This window comes from Megalops cyprinoides, chromosome 1 (genome assembly GCF_013368585.1).
Source record: "Megalops cyprinoides isolate fMegCyp1 chromosome 1, fMegCyp1.pri, whole genome shotgun sequence".
In the NCBI taxonomy this organism is placed as follows: Eukaryota; Metazoa; Chordata; class Actinopteri; order Elopiformes; family Megalopidae; genus Megalops; species Megalops cyprinoides.
Window position 1 is genome coordinate 1,147,550 of NC_050583.1, and position 19,951 is coordinate 1,167,500.

A 19,951-nucleotide genomic window follows, 5' to 3' on the forward strand; every position below is an offset into this window, starting at 1 on the left:
CTTTAAAGTGGAGTGCACGAGTCACAGAGACGGTCACCAGTTTTAATTCTCTATTAAAGACACATTTTCACTGGCTCCAGATCTCAATGGCCATGTTAGACTCCAGTTTAATGTGTATAATCTTTCTATTTTCCCTGCTGTCATGTATTTTTACTTAGCGGACATATTTTATCAGTCTGTCTGTATATTTTAAAATTTGCTGCATTTTATGCATAATGAATTTATTCTGGTTGGTTCATGTTCTGTGGGGCACTTTGAAAGTTTAAAAAGCACTTTACAAATTAAGTTTATTCTTAAGGGAAGTACTATCTGCCTCCTGCATTATTAACTACACATGTACTGTTTCTATTGCCAGATAACAAGGTAATGCCTTATGCAACAACAGTGACAACAATAATAAACCATTATTGTAATTTATCAAAATCAGTCTTCAGAGAGTCTTTTCTTTGTCTATCACCAGCGTATGATACTATAGCACTAGGCCATACATATCAATTTGTATTTTTGCATATGGCAGTTAAATGACTAGGTAGGTAATGTGTAATGGTCCCAGAATGGAACCCTGTGGTACGCACTGTTCCAAAAGAGAAGGACTGACCGTGTTAAAACGCCTGTGCACGCACGCACGCACACACACACACACACACACACACACACACACACACACACACACCAGCTTCAGCTGATGCAATGCGCCTGAAGCCCATTCATCGTGTGAAAGTAATTATTTAAAAATCCAAAAATGTATTTCAAAACTTGGGAACACAAGGACAAATTATCCATATCACTGAGAGATTAAACCTTTGATGAAAAATAGAGATGACAGGGATGTCGGCCAGAACTACAGTATAGATGGAATATAATTCATATCCACTAATTCTTCATAATAAAAATCTCCATACGCTGTGTGGACATCACGACCGTTTCAGATTTCTGGGAGGAAATGACTACTCGTTATCTCTTTCCTGATATTTAGCGGTGGATGTACACATCATATAACAGGGATTCTTCAGGGGAATGTAAAACGCCGCATCTCAGTAGGACATAGTTGCAAGTTACAAGGTTGATACTTTCAAGTATGTGGCATATAACCTATATGAAAGATAATTATATTTGCCAAAGGAAGACGGTGTGGGTAATATATTGATAAAAGTGGGTGAGTTAAATAGTCGTCAGTAGTACAGTGTTATACAGCGATGAGAGTTTAACACCCGGTTTCCAGGCTTGCGCCTGTAACGATATAAATACCGCGGTGTCGCGCGCCGACCATCCCTCACGAGACTGTCACGCGTTACTAATGCCGCGCCAAAAATACGTCCACGGTGCCGCGCCAAGTGGGTCATCCGCGGAAAGAAACGACCCGAACAGGGCTGCGATCCCGGGGTGTTCACAAAATACACAGGGGTCTTTTTCAAAAGGTGTTTATTGGTCATATACAAAATAAAGTAAGCTGTATATCAACAAACATACAGTATGTACATCAATAAATTAAAGACGCCTCAGACTCATAATCAAACAGTTAATTTCATGGTTGTTATATACGAATACATATTACTTATCTACAGATTGCAAAAAGTACAATAATTTAGTTAATAAATACAATTAAATGGACTTTATTTTATGTAATTTCCCATACAAAGTACTGCGATATCATAATTCATTACACCCCATACAGAAAATAACAAAAACAGATTTCATCATTGTGATTTACCATATTCATAAACTCACTACTTCTATAGCTGTAATTGCTCACTTTATACTTTGGAGACACAGAAACCCTACTCTGACGAGCAAGATAGTCATATGCAGTCATATGCTCACCACTCCACGAAGACATGTGGTTTGATTAAAAAAAGCTTCAATTTTTATCACCCAAGTGCTGATAAACTATTTCTCCATTAAAATACATTTATTACATCTCACTTGTAACCAAAATGACGAAAGTCAAAGAAAAGCTGCAGATAGACAGACGACAGCACTGATAGATAAATATCAAATATCAACAATAAAAGGGCTTCCGTTTTTTCCCGTTTTTATTTTTTATAAGTTGGGGAGACGACGTCAGTTGGTTTCCCCAGCGCATAATGACCTCCACAGCACAACGTAACGATTGGTCTAGCAGCAGAAGAGAAACTCTGTAACAATAACAACACCCATAGCAGGAAGAACTCTCCGTACAGTGAGTGAACCTCAGGCCCCCGGCGGCCCCTGGGAACAGCCACACGAACCAATAAAAACACAAACAGTAAGATAAGCAGTGAGGGTGACGAACGCTCCATACTCCGCTGCCCGAGCCCGTTCCCATCCCCGGGAAAGCCATTCTCGCTCTCCAGCTGCAGACAGAGGTGCAGCCGTGCGTCGGAGGAGCACCTGCTAAGGCGTGAAACTGGATCAGTACAGGCAGGAACCCCACAGTGCACAGCTTCAGGAAGGAGAGGTGCAGGCTGGGGGTCCCCTCAGGCTGGCCTTTGTGGGGTCGGATTGTGGGGTACCCAGTACTCCGTGCAGCAGCTGGTGACACCCCGAAATAAACCAGCTCTGCTGATTGGAAGGCTGAACTTGGGGGTGGGATTAGCAGCTGAAATCCTGGGATTTCAAAGGCCACTGAGCACAGGAGCACAGCACAGAGCACAGCACAGCGCCCTGACTGCACAGAGCACAGCACAGCGCACAGCACAGAGCACAGCACAGCGCCCTGACAGCACAGAGCCCTGACAGCACAGAGCCCTGACAGCACAGAGCCCTGACAGCACAGAGCACAGCACAGCGCCCTGACAGCACAGAGCACAGCACAGAGCACAGCACAGTGCCCTGACAGCACAGAGCACAGCACAGCGCACAGCACAGCGCCCTGACTGCACAGAGCACAGCACAGCGCACAGCACAGAGCACAGCACAGCGCCCTGACAGCACAGAGCACAGCACAGAGCACAGCACAGCGCCCTGACTGCACAGAGCACAGCACAGCGCACAGCACAGAGCACAGCACAGCGCCCTGACAGCACAGAGCACAGCACAGAGCACAGCACAGCGCCCTGACTGCACAGAGCACAGCACAGCGCACAGCACAGAGCACAGCACAGAGCACAGCACAGAGCACAGCACAGAGCCCTGACAGCACAGAGCACAGCACAGAGCACAGCACAGTGTCCTGACAGCACAGAGCACAGCACAGAGCCCTGACAGCACAGAGCACAGCACAGAGCACAGCACAGCGCCCTGACAACACAGAGCACAGCACAGAGCACCACTGCACCCCACAAACGGCTCATCTGTTACAGGGTGTTTGAGCACAGACTGGCCACAGCTGCTTTTTATACCCACTTCCTGTGGCCTCTGCTCACTTCCTGTGGCCTTTAGGACTGCATTAACGCCTGTGAAAGGGGGCAGGGGGGCGACACTGTGCTGAACGCAGAGGCCAGGATTGACAGAGACCCGTTCAGACTGGCGTTCGCCTGCCACGGAGCCGCCTGTGTCAGAGACACCGGAGCCTGCAGCCTGGGAGGGAAAAGGGCCAATGACATCATCGCTAAAACCGGAGGATGAGGGATCGCGCGAGAGTCACAGAACAGACACGCACTCTGTGTAAAACTACTGACTTCTGCTCCGAGCTGAGCTCCAGCCTCCGCCTGCACCCACTGTGTTGCATATTTCAGAAAAGTTTCGCTTTTTTCCCCCAGACTGTCACCATGATGTGCCCGCGTGCGCCACGCGTCTGTCACAGGGGGTGAATGACACAGGACGGTGGCACTGGCTGCTCCGTGAGCACTTTGTTTCGGATATTATTTTTTTGTTTCCCCAAAACCTTAGACATTGTTCACAGAAGGTTGACACCACAGGACTGCCACAGCAGAAAGGACAGTAACAACGATACGAAAGCAACGCCGAGCGACAGATCAAACTCCATAGGAACGACTTCACAGACAACCAGTCCAGACCAGCTTAGATTAGAAACCAAAACAAAATACTCATATATAAATATACCATACACATAAATATATATGTCTAAATGCCTCAGGTGCTCCTCTCCAGTGTACAGGGGTTAGCTCAACCGAAGGAAAAGCCCTCAACAAACACTTTGGTGCAGCGTAACTCATCCACTGCGCAAGAGTTACTGTTGATTCACACGGAAGCAAATATTGTTGTGTGCGCTATGCCACAGACACACAGCGCCCTCTATCCACTATTGATCTGTGAGGCCCTGGGGCTGTGTGACTGAGAGCCTGCTCTTCCTGCTGTGTGATGTGTGTGGGTAAGGCGTTAAAGGGAAAGTGAGCTGGAGAAATTGGGGGGGAGTTGGGGGGGGGGGGGTGGATTCAACACCCTTCTGACCACCGCCATTCGGGACTCAGGGCCGAGTGCAGGGACTTAGGGGGTGGGGGTGAGGGTGGGGGCTGGAAGCTGGGGCAAGGTGTGGGGCCTTGTAAGGTACAGCTGCAGTGTGATTTTTTTTGTTTTTGGCAGCAGATTTTTTGTTTTAATTTAAGTAACGGGCTTTGTAAATTTGGTTTGGATAATACAGAATCTGTTCCCCACCCCGCCCCATGCGTGGGGGAAGCCCTTTAGCTGAGAACGCTCTCTCTGAGGCCCCTCTGAACGCAAATGCAGACACAGGTATCACCTGCAGTGCGTTACACAGCGCACCTGCGGTGCGTTACACAGCGCACCTGCGGTGCGTTACACAGTGCACCTGCGGTGCGTTAAACAGTGCATCTACGCTCCACAGCAGCTCCTCAAAACCTCACAGAACAAAACTATGACTCCAGAAACGGGTGAGAGTGGAAAGGGAGGGGGGAGGGGGGCAGAGAGAGGGACAGCGTGTCTGTGGGGGAGGGACAGAGAGAGGGACAGCGTGTCTGTGGGGGGGGACAGCGTGTCTGTGGGGGAGGGACAGCGTGTCTGTGGGGGAGGGACAGCGTGTTTGTGGGGGGGGGGCAGAGAGAGGGACAGCATGTCTGGGGGGAGGGACAGAGAGAGGGACCGCACCAGGGTGGCAGCGCATTGGTTAGTTCTGACCTGCTTTTTAAGTCATGCTGGGGTCTCTATCATCCACAAACTCACTTTGTGTTCCTGTATTTACCCAATTTAACATGTGTAGCTTCAGCTTACATGGAAATGAATCTGCGACCCAAACTGCACTGACACTCTGCTCCCTATCAATCACAGTATGTAGTCTGAATTTTATAAATCATAGCATACTCTGCCTGGCATTATAAAATGATGGGGAAACACCTGAATTCAGTTCATTTTAAAGGAACAATCAGAACTGTAAAACAAACTGGTCTGAAATTTGGTATTTGTCTGACAGAGCACCACTTGTCAAACGCATGCCAAAAATTTTACTTGAATGTTTTATGACATTTATGAGGTGCTTACATGCAGGACGGAGTATTTCTCATTCCTGCATCCCGAAGGCTGAGAACACGACCCCCCCGCCCCCCACTGGTCCATGCTGCAACAGGACTCACTGCCAGCCAGAGCTCTGAGTTGGAGGGAACAATGATTTTGAAAAGCTTGCCAAGAAAGAACTGTGCTTTCTGTGGATATCTGTCTGATCACACAGATACCCAGAAAACTTGCAACCAGCTTTTCTTTTTCATATATTCCTCTTCACTCTGAGGCCCTGGCTGCCAGTAACACCAGCTCCATCACTCACTAGAGGAAGGGGTTTCAGAATTACAGTGCAATAGCCTACAGAATGCTGAGCAGTGCCGTCTGTACCCCATGCACATCATAAAACATATCAGTTTTTAATCTGGTTTAAAATTCATACTCCAATCTGAAATCACAATTGTACATACATTTATGTAGAAATCAAAATGTTCTCTTGGCCTCTTTGTTTTTTTTCCTCTGACCACCTGTATACTGTTTACATTTGATTTACACTTTAACGGTAAGAAGCAAATTAATTACAACTACTGCACAGCAGTAAGACCCCCGGTTCTGTTTTAAAACGAATCCTTTCAGAGTCTGGACTCCTCATAAGACAGCAGTAGCAGAAAGGTTTGTCACGTTCCATTTAAAAACGAGTCACATCCCTGGCATTTATCAAATAAAATAAAACAAAAACTTTTTTGCATTAAATATATCCAAGAAATATACACAAAAATATCACACATCACAAAAATTATTTAGAAAAGAGGTGACGTAAACAGCATGCCCATCTCCCCTGCAAAGCCTTGTGGGAGTTTTGCTTTCCAGGGAATTTCATTCAAGCTTCTGTTAGCCTCGCCAGGAAAAATCAGCAGAAAATGCAGAAATTACGGCACAGAACCCTTCCCCCACAAAGCTGATCCTTACTATAACTGCCCAATCACAGTGTGGCCCCTCCCACCACCCAGCCAACACATCATCTACAGTTAACATCTCCGCCTGCATGCAGGTGTTACCGCTATGCTGCCGAGAGGCTGCCGTGTGGCAGCTGCCGATTCAGTACATACCCGCGTCCTGGAACGTGGCTCAAGACCAGGCGGAGAGATGCATTGTGGGATTTGGCCACGACATGGGGGGAGGGGGAGGGCAGCTGAACCAGGTAACTTAGCCTCAGCTATTCAGGGAGAGGGGTGCGAAACCATCGCCTCACTTCCTCCAGACGGAAAGGGCGGGGCCAAAGGGGGGAACAGAGTGAGACGCCGTTTGGGCTCACGGCTCACCGTGTTCAGCATTTGGGCCGTCAGAGTGTTACAGGGCGAGAAGCGGAAGGCAGCAGACTCCTGACGGGCCAGAGGGCAGAGGGTACATGTTTACATCAGCTGCAGTCGGTCTAAAGGAAACAGCATCACAGACAGAGTGAACAGCACTGTCACACCTGGTCACTGACACAACGCTACGCGCTAGCCCACAGAACGTGCCTAGTCACTAGGAAAAGCTATCCACTTCAATAGTAAGCCACTTTTGGTACAATTGCAAAAAGGATATCAAACAAGTTTTTTTTTTGCTTTTTCAAGATTTTATAAATAATGTAAGATACTCTATGTAGTTATAAAAATCAAAACTTGGACATGGACAAAGATCCGTAGAATACATACACAAAGGACTTCATAGTAAAGCTTGTGAGAACACAAGGCTGCGTACCTGCATGGCCAGCCAGTCCCCTTTCAGAACAAAAAAAGTGTGTTTGTCATTTTTTAAATGATGATGACAACAAGAAGTGTGATCACTGATGATTCACAACTGAATAATCTTTTTCCAAAATTCTGTAAAGGTTTTAAAATTGTACTTATGAGCTTCTCAGCTCGGTTTCACCTACAGCTTGCAGGGACGAGCGCCGGCAGGGCGGTGGCGCTCTCCCAAATCCCGCAAATTGTGCTACTGATAAAAAACGTTATTGGAATCCTGCAGGCAGCCCTTTACTGCCTCTGCAATGTTAGGCTCTTCATAACACAACTCTCCCGAAAAAAAAAAACAACAAACAAACACTTTTATTTTTTGTTTGTTTCTGGTAAGGAAAACCCAATCACTTACACTGATCCTCTCAGTGAAATATTCTATCCCGCCAGCCTCTACAGACCTCAGAAGTGCGGACAGAGCTTGTCGATTTCTGAGCCTTTTCCCCCACCGTACACAGCTGGTCAGTGCAGAACTATGAGGCACAGGCAGGAGCAGCAGAGTGGGACAGAGCGGCTGCTCCATCGCTCTCTGAATCGCGGAGAGAAACCACGGCTGATTGTGGATATAGTTGCTCTCCGTTTGGAGCGGGTTGGAACCCGCCCCCCAGGTGTGTGGGGAACGCGTGAACTCAGGTCTGGCCCAGCTCCAAACACACGAAAAACACTCACAGCACGACTCAGAACATGCTCAGAATCAGCGTGGCACCGAAAGAAAAAAAAACTCAGGTGCCACCAGCACTGCTGCCATGTTCTGTGTCCTGCAGAGCGGCGTGTGGGGGGGCCCCGCTCCGGCTGGCCAAAAGGGTCCCCCTTTTCACACTGCTCTGCTCTGGCAGCTTCTGGTACTTTCTAGCTCGGCACAAAGGAGGGCACTTCAGTCACAACCGTAACAGGGGTGTGTCAGGGGAGGGGCCACCGTTATGCCACGGCCCTGTGATGGCAGGCCACTCCCCTGGACCGTCTGCTGCAGGGAGAGTGGAGCTGTGTGGGGGTGTGGGTAAAATATCTGCTCTGTGCTCAATAATGCTGTACTGACCGTGCCCCGCCTCCCAGAGACGCCCCTCCCTCCCTCCCTTGATCTCGCGGCGGGATACTAAGTCCGAGCGTCCGTCTTTGACTTGACAATGGTAATGACGCTGGTGGCGGCCACCTTGCCGGGGATGAGGGGCCCGATGACGGAGGCGATGGGGCCCCGGGCGGGGGCCACGGGGCCGCGCGCCACTGTCCTGGCGAAGCTCTGCAGTGCCTCGTACTTGGAGCGCAGGGCGTCCAGCTCCACCTTCATGCTGGCGTTCTCGGAGGCCAGCTTCTCCACCTCCTGCTGCAGCTCGGCCTTCTGCTTCTCCAGCTCCTCCTTCTGTGTGACGCGCTTGACGCGGCAGCTGGCGGCGTAGCCGCGGTTCTTCAGCGTGCGCCGCCGCTGCTTCAGCTGCAGGATCTCCTCCTTGGAGAGGCCCCGCAGGTGCTGGTTCAGCTCCCGCACCGACATGCTCACCAGCTCATCGTCCGTCAGGCTCGTCCCGTTCTCCCCCGGCTCCCTTTTCACCTGCAGGGGGCGACAGAGCTGGGCCATTCAGGCCTGAGGGAAATCGCCAGGGCGTTTCACACCCGAGATCACAGCAGGGGCCAAACGGTGGGAGGCTACGGCACAAGTCAGCCAGCGAGACCCAAACACAGGGCACACGGGTAACACTCAAACACAGCATACACGGGTAACACTCAAACACAGGGCACACGGGTAACACTCAAACACAGGGCACACGGTTAATGCTCAAACACAGGGCACACGGGTAACACTCAAACACGGGGCACACGGGTAACACTCAAACACAGCATACACGGGTAACACTCAAACACAGGGCACACGGGTAACACTCAAACACAGGGCACACGGGTAACACTCAAACACAGCACACACGGGTAACACTCAAACACAGGGCACACGGGTAACACTCAAACACAGCGCACACGCGTAACACTCAAACACAGGGCACACGGGTAATGCTCAAACACAGCGCACACGCATAACGCTCAAACACAGGGCACACGGGTAACACTCAAACACAGGGCACACGGGTAACACTCAAACACAGGGCACACGGGTAACACTCAAACACAGCACACACGGGTAACGCTCAAACACAGGGCACACGGGTAATGCTCAAACACAGGGCACACGCGTAACACTCAAACACAGGGCACACGGGTAACGCTCAAACACAGGGCACACGGGTAACACTCAAACACAGGGCACACGGGTAACACTCAAACACAGGGCACACGGTTAATGCTCAAACACAGGGCACACGGGTAACACTCAAACACAGGGCACACGGGTAACACTCAAACACAGGGCACACGGGTAACACTCAAACACAGGGCACACGGGTAACACTCAAACACAGGGCACACGGTTAATGCTCAAACACAGGGCACACGGGTAACACTCAAACACAGGGCACACGGGTAACACTCAAACACAGGGCACACGGGTAACACTCAAACACAGGGCACACGGTTAATGCTCAAACACAGGGCACACGGGTAACACTCAAACACGGGGCACATGGGTAACACTCAAACACAGCATACACGGGTAACACTCAAACACAGGGCACACGGGTAACACTCAAACACAGGGCACACGGGTAACACTCAAACACAGGGCACACGGGTAACACTCAAACACAGCGCACACGCATAACACTCAAACACAGGGCACACGGGTAATGCTCAAACACAGCGCACACGCATAACACTCAAACACAGGGCACACGGGTAATGCTCAAACACAGGGCACACGGGTAACACTCAAACACAGGGCACACGGTTAATGCTCAAACACAGGGCACACGGGTAACACTCAAACACGGGGCACATGGGTAACACTCAAACACAGGGCACACGGGTAACACTCAAACACAGCATACACGGGTAACACTCAAACACAGGGCACACGGGTAACACTCAAACACAGCACACACGGGTAACACTCAAACACGGGGCACACGGGTAACGCTCAAACACAGCGCACACGGGTAACGCTCAAACACAGGGCACACGGGTAACGCTCAAACACAGGGCACACGGGTAACGCTCAAACACAGGGCACACGGGTAACACTCAAACACAGGGCACACGGGTAACACTCAAACACAGCGCACACGGGTAACACTCAAACACAGGGCACACGGGTAACACTCAAACACAGGGCACACGGGTAACACTCAAACACAGGGCACACGGGTAACGCTCAAACACAGGGCACACGGGTAACGCTCAAACACAGCGCACACGCGTAACACTCAAACACAGCGCACACGCGTAACACTCAAACACAGCGCACACGCGTAACACTCAAACACAGGGCACACGGGTAACACTCAAACACAGGGCACACGGGTAACACTCAAACACAGGGCACACGGGTAACACTGAAACACAGGGCACACGGGTAACACTCAAACACAGGGCACACGGGTAACACTCAAACACAGGGCACACGGGTAACACTCAAACACAGCGCACACGCATAACGCTCAAACACAGGGCACACGGGTAACACTCAAACACAGGGCACACGGGTAACACTCAAACACAGCACACACAGGTAACACTCAAACACAGGGCACACGGGTAACACTCAAACACAGGGCACACGGGTAACGCTCAAACACAGCGCACACGGGTAACGCTCAAACACAGCACACACGGTTATTGCTCAAACACAGGGCACACGGGTAACACTCAAACACAGGGCACATGTATAACCCATGGCCAACAAACACAAGACATCTGCTTTTACCACTGAGAGGATGAGGAGAAAGGGGAAAGGAAGAGGACAGGAGAGAGGGAAGAGGCCAGCTCACCTTCAAGGCCTTGCTTCCCTTGTTAGTGGTCGTCATGCCACTTCCACGTGAGCAGGTCTGTGGAGAGAGAAAGAGAGAGAGAGAGAAGCCTCATGACACTGCAACCACCAGGCCAGGGTGCACGGCAGAGAAGGCCAGTCGAAGACAAAGGCCTAAGAAACAGGAGATGCTAGCAGTGTGAGCCGATGGCAATACTGGGAGATTAGAAATCAATAATCTTGTTGAAGAGAGGCAAGATCTATAGACACAAAGCTGTGTGACTGACCAATAGGGAGCAGCCCTGCTGTTTGACCAATCAATGGGCATTCTCTTAAACAGCCTCCATCAGTGTTTCTTCCTAAAATACACTTTGCTACATCATTCTTCAGATCGTTCATATTTAAGAGAACGGATCATCTGAACGCCGCAAAGCCACAGGAACTGCGTAACAGCAGTGGAAGGCCTGTGCTCTCCCTCTGAGACAGGCCTGCACCACAGCGCCCCGTCACTCTCTCCGCAACCTGCTCACATTTCAAAATCTGGGACAGTAAAAGTGAGGTTTACAAAGAACAACAAACTCCTACTTCCTGTTGCCTGCTGGCGTCTCTGTGGTGCAGCTGTGGTTTTCAGCCAGTTCAGTGGAAACAAACACATCTAACCACGACTTCCCCTGCAGGAGGGAGGGAGCCTGGCACCAAGTACACAAACCTGACAAACAGGAACAGCTTCGTAACACTGGGGTTAGCCACACCCCCCTCGCTGAGAGAAGGCTGGGGTTAGCCACACCCCCCTCGCTGAGAGAAGGCTGGAGTTAGCCACACCCCCCTCGCTGAGAGAAGGCTGGAGTTAGCCACACCCCCCTCGCTGAGAAAAGGCTGGGGTTAGCCACACCCCCCTCTCTGAGAGAAGGCTGGGGTTAGCCACACCCCCCTCGCTGAGAGAAGGCTGGGGTTAGCCACACCCCCCTCGCTGAGAGAAGGCTGGGGTTAGCCACACCCCCCTCGCTGAGAAAAGGCTGGGTGTGAGTGCCCGTGTGTGAAGGGCCTGAGAATCACCCTGTTGAAGCTGACAGACTCCACACTGAGGAGGGAGAATCACACGCTGAAGCTGAGACTCTCCACACTGAGGAGGGAGAATCACACGCTGAAGCTGAGACTCTCCACACTGAGGAGGGAGAATCACACACTGAAGCTGAGACTCTCCACACTGAGGAGGGAGAATCACACACTGAAGCTGAGACTCTCCCTGGCTGAGGAGGGAGAATCACACGCTGAAGCTGAGACTCTCCCTGGCTGAGGAGGGAGAATCACACACTGAAGCTGAGACTCTCCCTGGCTGAGGAGGGAGAATCACACACTGAAGCTGAGACTCTCCACACTGAGGAGGGAGAATCACACACTGAAGCTGAGACTCTCCCTGGCTGAGGAGGGAGAATCACACACTGAAGCTGAGACTCTCCCTGGCTGAGGAGGGACAGAGGAAGCCCTCGGGATGAAAGACACCATTGTGCGCAACGACAGAGCGAGCATCGTACCCAGTCAGCATGAGTCAGCAGAACCACCACCTGCCAGACACCATCGCTCGCTGTCCCACGATGCATCAGTGGCCAGAGATGGCCCCGCACAGAGCACAGGACTGCTCCGCTGCCGTGACAACGAACTGGGCCGTCACCTCTGAAGCATGCTGGGATAGGCTGATTAAAACAGCAGCAAAAACTTACAAATGTTTGCTTTTGAATATGAATATGAAAATCTGTCAATCCGGCCAGGCTGTGCGTGGGTCTGTGTTTGAAAAGGCAGAAGAGCAGGCTGTTTGCAGGGGATCTGTGTTTGAATGAGAGAGTAAAGCGCTTTACGGACTGAATCCTGCCCATGAATGCCTTCCTCCCTCCAGCTTTAGTGCTCTTCAGCGCTATATTTAGGACAGCTCGATGCGTTAACACACTGAGATAAAACGATTGCGTTTAGTGAATTTTGGGAGCTGCGTGTCACCTGCACCCTCCCGCAGAGCTGGTGAATCAGACACCCCCCTGGCGGAGCAGAGGCGTGGTGACACAGAACACAGTAACCCACATCCACCCCCCCCCCCACAACATCAACACCATCTGAGCACCACACCGAATCACATCTGCACTGCCAAATGAGGGCTGTGAAATCTTTATATCAGCTCCTGAACAGCACACAGGGGGTCCAGAGTCATCACATCATCCAAACGGCCACCTGTCAGAGCCGTACTGAGGCACTGAATCTGTGAAGGTGCCCTGAGCTCACACCAGGCCTCACTGCTGCACACTGCGGACACCCTCCCTGAGTCAGGCCTGCCACATGCACCCCCTGAATCCTCTCCCGTATGGAACAGGTTCAGTGGAACCCCTGAACCCCCTCCCAAACAGCACAGGTTCAGTGGAACCCCTGAATCCCCTCCCAAACAGCACAGATTCAGCGGAACCCCTGAATCCCCTCCCAAACAGCACAGGTTCAGTGGAACCCCTGAATCCCCTCCCAAACAGCACAGCTTCAGTGGAACCCCTGAATCCCCTCCCATACAGCACAGCTTCAGTGGAACCCCTGAATCCCCTCCCAAACAGCACAGCTCACAGAGGGACCGAGTGCCAGCCATCCACACAGACCGAAGCGGTGTCACCGTCTCACTAAGGAACCCACAGAGCAGAGGGGGCAGGGAAACACTGCCAGTAACACACGCACCACCATTCCTGAACAGCTGAGAGCCACTGAAAGCCCCTCCACAGCACCCTGAGAGACAGAAAAGAGAAAGAAGGTCAGCCTTAAAGCGCCAGGCAGAGAGGCGTTTATCATTCCCAGCACATTATGCGTTGCACCCCCCCGTCCTCTCTGTCCCCCCCCCGTCTTCTCTGTTCCCCCCCCGTCTTCTCTGTCCTCCCCTCCCCCCCCGTCCTCTCTGTCCCCCCCCGTCCTCTCTGTCCCCCCCCCCCGTCTTCTCTGTTCCCCCCTCGTCCTCTCTGTCCTCCCCCCCCCCCGTCCTCTCTGTCCCCCCCCCCCCGTCTTCTCTGTTCCCCCCCCGTCCTCTCTGTCCTCCCCCCCCGTCCTCTCTGTCCTCCCCCCCCCCCCGTCTTCTCTGTCCTCTCCTACCATGAGATGCTGTATGCCGACCTGCAGATAAACTCAGGGTACGGGGGGGGGGGGGGGCATTTCAGTAAGACTTCCATCCTCTGGTTATAGTGATGGCAACTGCAGAGCCACAGAAACACTGCCATCATCTTCCATCTGCCAGGTGCCCCCTTTACAACATTCATCACAGCTGTGTCCTCCTACTTAACACTACAGACCGAACTGAACACAGGGTGGCGGGGGGGTACAGGTGAGCGCGGTGGGGGGCGGGGTCAAGGGGAGGCGTCTTTCGCAGGCGTACGCTGACATTTTCTGAATCGCCCAGAAGAACGCTGACACCTCGGTGGAAGAGACATCACACCCACAGGAAAAAAAACTGCTGAGTGCGGCCGCGCAGCGAGTGGGGGAGAGAAAGTGCATCCTCAACACATTTACATCAGAAAAGCCTGATCTCAGCACCCGCCACTATCAGCTTCACAATTACAGAAAGCTGAAGCAACACTGTGCTCTCCCTGCCCTCCTCTGGGGAAGCATTAAAGGAGGGGGTATAAGGGGGGGGGTAATAACGAATGAAAAATGTAACGAGTGCTGTCCTGCCAGGACTCCTCACACCTCGACCCCACATCATCTGTTAACAATCCTCCATCCACTTTCACACTTCTGTAGTAGCCACTGAGCATGCTCTGAGACCCTGCTGTGTTGGGCTGAGTCGAGGCTGTTGCCGTGTTGAGTTGGGGCTGTTGCCGTGTTGTGTTGAGGCTGTTGCTGTGTTGAGTCGAGGCTGTTGCTGTGTTGCCGTGTTGAGTTGGGGCTGTTGCCGTGTTGTGTTGAAGCTGTTGCCGTGTTGAGTTGAAGCTGTTGCCGTGTTGAGTTGAGGCTGTTGCTGTGTTGAGTTGAGTTGAAGCTGTTGCCGTGTTGAGTCGAGGCTGTTGCTGTGTTGAGTCGAGGCTGTTGCTGTGTTGAGTTGAGTTGAAGCTGTTGCCGTGTTGAGTCGAGGCTGTTGCCGTGTTGAGTTGGGGCTGTTGCCGTGTTGTGTTGAGGCTGTTGCTGTGTTGAGTCGAGGCTGTTGCTGTGTTGCCGTGTTGAGTTGGGGCTGTTGCCGTGTTGTGTTGAAGCTGTTGCCGTGTTGAGTTGAAGCTGTTGCCGTGTTGAGTTGAGGCTGTTGCTGTGTTGAGTTGAGTTGAAGCTGTTGCCGTGTTGAGTCGAGGCTGTTGCTGTGTTGAGTCGAGGCTGTTGCTGTGTTGAGTTGAATGGTGTTGTTAGTGAAGGGCAGGATTATTCAGCTGTGCTTAGTGCTCTGTAACCGCCTCTCCCCTGCTGAATATTTATCCTCATTATTTATGGCTGAGGGACCAATGGGGACGTGTGCAAAACTCAAGGGGCATCCGTCAAGGATAAAGACAAGGTTCATGTATGCGCGTGTGTGTGTGTGTGTGTGTCTGTGTGTGTGTGTCTGTGCGTGTGTGTCTGTGCGTGTGTGTCTGTGCGTGTGTGTCTGTGTGTAAGCAACTGTGTCTGTGCATTTCAGAAGATTTCTATGTGCATGTATGTGCGTGTATGCGTGTGTGTCTGTGTGTGTGTGTCTGTGTGTAAGCAACTGTGTCTGTGCATTTCAGAAGATTTCCATGTGCATGTATGTGCGTGTATGCGTGAGTGTCTGTGCGTGTGTGTCTGTGCGTGTGTGTCTGTGCGTGTGTGTCTGTGCGTGTGTGTCTGTGCGTGTGTCTGTGCGTGGATGTGTGTGTGTGTGTGCGCGGATTTGCATTTGTGTGTCTGTGTGTTTCTGTGTTTGTATGTGTGTTTCTATGTGTGTGTGCATGGATATGCATTTGTGTGTCTGTGTTTGTGTGTGTGTGTGTGTGTGTGTGTGTGTGTGTGTGTGTGTGTGTGTGTGTGTGTGTGTGTTTTGACAGAAATTAGACTCCCTCTGTGAAGCAATTGTCAGCACAAGTGTACAACTCAACACTACAGTGAAGAACACAGCTCAACACCAACCTACAGATCTACAGCCTCACATATACACAACACTATAAACCTACAGCTCTATAACACTACAGATCTATAACACTACAGATCTACAGCTCTATAACACTACAGATCTATAACACTACAGATCTACAGCTCTATAACACTACAAATCTACAGCTCTATAACACTACAGATCTACAGCCTCACATATACACAACACTATAAACCTACAGCTCTATAACACTACAAATCCACAGCTCTATAACACTACAGATCTACAGCCCTATAACACTACAGATCTACAGCCTCACATATACACAACACTATAAACCTACAGCTCTATAACACTACAAATCTACAGCTCTATAACACTACAGATCTACAGCTTTATAACACTACAGATGTACAGATCTACAGCTCTCTAACACTACAGATCTATAACACGACAGATCTATAACACTACAGATCTACAGCTCTATAACACTACAGATCTACAGCTTTATAACACTACAGATGTACAGATCTACAGCTCTCTAACACTACAGATCTATAACACGACAGATCTATAACACTACAGATCTACAGCTCTATAACACTACAGATGTACAGATCTACAGCTCTATAACACTACAGATCTACAGCTCTATAACACTACAGATCTATAACACTACAGATCTACAGCTCTATAACACTACAGATGTATAGATCTACAGCTCTATAACACTACAGATCTACAGATCTATAACACTACAGATGTACAGATCTACAGCTCTATAACACTACAGCTCTATAACACTACAAATCTACAGCTCTATAACACTACAGATCTACAGATCTATAACACTACAGATCTACAGCCTCACATATACACAACACTATAAACCTACAGCTCTATAACACTACAAATCTACAGCTCTATAACACTACAGATCTACAGCTCTATAACACTACAGATCTACAGATCTATAACACTACAGATCTACAGATCTACAGCTCTATAACACTACAGATCTATAACACTACAGCCCTACAGGTCTACAGCTCTATAACACTACAGATCTACAGATCTATAACACTACAGATCTACAGCTCTATAACACTACAGCTCTATAACACTACAGATCTACAGATCTATAACACTACAGATCTACAGATCTACAGCTCTATAACACTACAGATCTATAACACTACAGCCCTACAGGTCTACAGCTCTATAACACTACAGATCTACAGATCTATAACACTACAGATCTACAGATCTATAACACTACAGATCTACAGATCTATAACAGTACAGCCCTACAGGTCTACAGATCTATAACACTACAGATCTACAGATCTATAACACTACAGATCTACAGATCTATAACAGTACAGCCCTACAGATCTACAGGGGCGCAGTGGGTGCAGGAGTGTGCAGAATGCGGGGGGGGGCAGACATAATTCAAACTGGCAGCGCGTGCCAAACGCCACTCAAATGCCAATCAAAATCAGAGGCAGAGGATGGCTGCAGCCAGGCGATCCGGGGTGCGAGGAGGGACGCGGACAGGCCCGCAGAGCGTCAAATATGTCACGAAAAGAGAGAAAAGAACTTCAGCAGATTTCCAGGGGAAAAAAAAGGATCTGTGGTATTAAACCTGAAAAGAAATCTATCTGCACGTTCTCCCATCCGAGGTGTGTGGTGCCGAATCTCCCGACACAAGCAGAAAATTCCGCGCTGTCAGGGGATCGAGGCTTCGCTTTTTCCTTCTTCTTTAACAGCAAGGGCTCTCCAGCACAGGGCCTTGCAGGTTAATTTGGTCTCGGTTCCGGGGGGGGGGGGAGTAGCGGCGGGGGACAGGGATGAGTTAACTACATCTCAGTGTTTCACCTCTCGACCTGCTGAGGTCAGCACAGAGCTGGCATAAACACACAGGAAACGCTCACCAAACGACGAGGGAGGAAGAACAGGAGCGACACAGCAAGGCCTGGTGCGTCTCCCAATGGACCCCCGCAGACACCACCCAAAACCCTGCCCTGGCAAAGACAGCCCTGCCTCTTCGATCTGTTATTGGATTAATATTATTATCTACCTTTTGCTCCAAATAATGTTAAAAAGCCTGGAAAATTCCATCTAACGCCGGCTAACTCCGTGTAAGTTTCCCGTGCCGTGTTTCTGCCACACTCTCTGTGTGATGCTCAGGTGCACTTAATCTTTCCACAGTTTCAGCGCATCCGCATCCCTTTGTGCTGAACAGTGAAGCACATACAAAGGGAGATTTAATGACAGGGAGTCCTGTCGTTAAATCCAGGGCCTGCCGTGCTTTTGATTCTCTTCTTTTACGCGTGTCCTGCATGATAGCTCCATTGGGCTGGATCTGTAACGCTACCGATAGATGCCTACTTTCTGGACAAGGATCATACACCAATGAGACAGAAATCGCATCAAGCTGGCCAATCAGACATAAGGGAGAAAGTCACATGGTAAAGCCAGCAGCAGAGTAAACAGCACCAGTGACACAGTGAAATGGGACTGCATCCTAAAGAAACACCTGCTGGTGTGGAAAGCATGTCACCATCATTTCAGTGACCCCTGCATCCATTTTTAACTAAAATATGGGCATTGATAGTCAGGGTTATATGTCACTCCAAATTTGTTTTATTTTTTTTCTTCAAATAAGAGATTATGAAGCTAATTTGTCAATGATAACAGTTATAACAGTAGCAACAGTAGGAAAAGAGAATTGTAGGTAGAGGAAGCTTGTATGTCTGTATGTGTGAGTGTATGTCTGTGTGTGCGTGTACGTTTTCTGTGCATGAGGTAGAGAGACTCATATCAGCTCCTTATCCACACTGTGACATAAGGAACATGCAGACACACGGGGCTACCGCCCCTCAACCCTGACCTGCAGTAACCACACGTCACCACTAGAGACTGAATCGGAGGATTGAGGGTCTGCAATCTCAGCTGCTCTGCTGAAGTCATGAGTGAAGACACTTCCACTTCAGCATGGTGATGCGACTAACACCTGACCTTCCGCACTCTGAGCCCACACGTTACGCAAGATGCTGGACTGCTCATTGTCTTCTCAGTCACACTATCCTCTGAGAACGAGTGGGTAAACCCAGAAACACAAGGGAATTTAACTGGTAAGACTGGAGAGAACCGTGAATGTCTAATTTATGCTGTCCTGGTAGGCCAAACTGAAACAGCGAAACCCTTTCAATGTTAAGAGGTCAAAACCCCATACTATGCATCTGCCTGCAGGGCAGGCTAACTGTGAAAAGAAGAACTCGTTTTGCCACCTTTCACCACAAAGAGTTGTCTCCCTCCAGATCCGGCCCCCGTTTCAGTGAAAGGACAGCAGCTGGATCCTAAAACTTCAGGCTCCCTGATCGCTCGGTACATCCCATCATCCCTCACTGCGCCTGGCGTGCTCAGAGGCCGGCATTCCTCCAGCTGAGAATTTCCCACCTGAGAGAGGGCTGGTAGTTTGGGTTTCGGATTTTTGATGGGGGTTAAATGATGTTGGAATTGTTTAGTTGTACCAAATTCAAACCAAAAATCAGCTTCACAGCCATTCATCACAGCGCGGTACGGAGAAGAGCATTTTCTCCAGTTTCATCTCAGAGGAGCCGATTTCCCACCCAGTGCTCTCTGCGCTCAGGGAGTCGCACTACACACAGCGTGCAGCCGGCCTGTACGAGTTTCGCCTCAAACTCAAAGGCAAATCCTCGAGCTACGCTCCTGCGTCCTCAGCTCTTCCTCAGAAACACGTTCCCGTTGCCTTTCATTTGTAAGCGTGAACTGTTCTGGGTGTTTGTGGAAACACATCAGTCATTGATAGTGATCTTGGAAGCCGCGTCTCCGAAGACGCTGCGTTCAGAGCAGGACTCGCACAAGCGCAGGCCGAGAAGCTGCTTCGCTTCTCTAGAACATTGTGTTTTGTACGGGTCT

The 19,951-nt window shown here is 50.1% G+C and overlaps 1 protein-coding gene across 2 annotated transcripts in view; it reads right to left on the reverse strand.

Moving 5' to 3' along the window:
• Nucleotides 1-7,954: 7,954 nt before the first annotated feature.
• mafgb (v-maf avian musculoaponeurotic fibrosarcoma oncogene homolog Gb) overlaps nt 7,955-19,951 on the reverse strand; it is a 17,645-nt gene continuing 5,648 nt past the window's right edge. For both annotated transcript variants that reach the window (XM_036550550.1, XM_036550558.1), the window contains exons 2-3: nt 10,979-11,035; nt 7,955-8,655 (exon numbers count right to left, since the gene is read on the reverse strand). In XM_036550550.1, the coding sequence (XP_036406443.1) occupies nt 8,203-8,655; nt 10,979-11,014 (489 nt within the window). In that variant the 5' untranslated portion in view covers nt 11,015-11,035 and the 3' untranslated portion in view covers nt 7,955-8,202. The remainder of the gene's footprint in view (nt 8,656-10,978; nt 11,036-19,951) is intronic.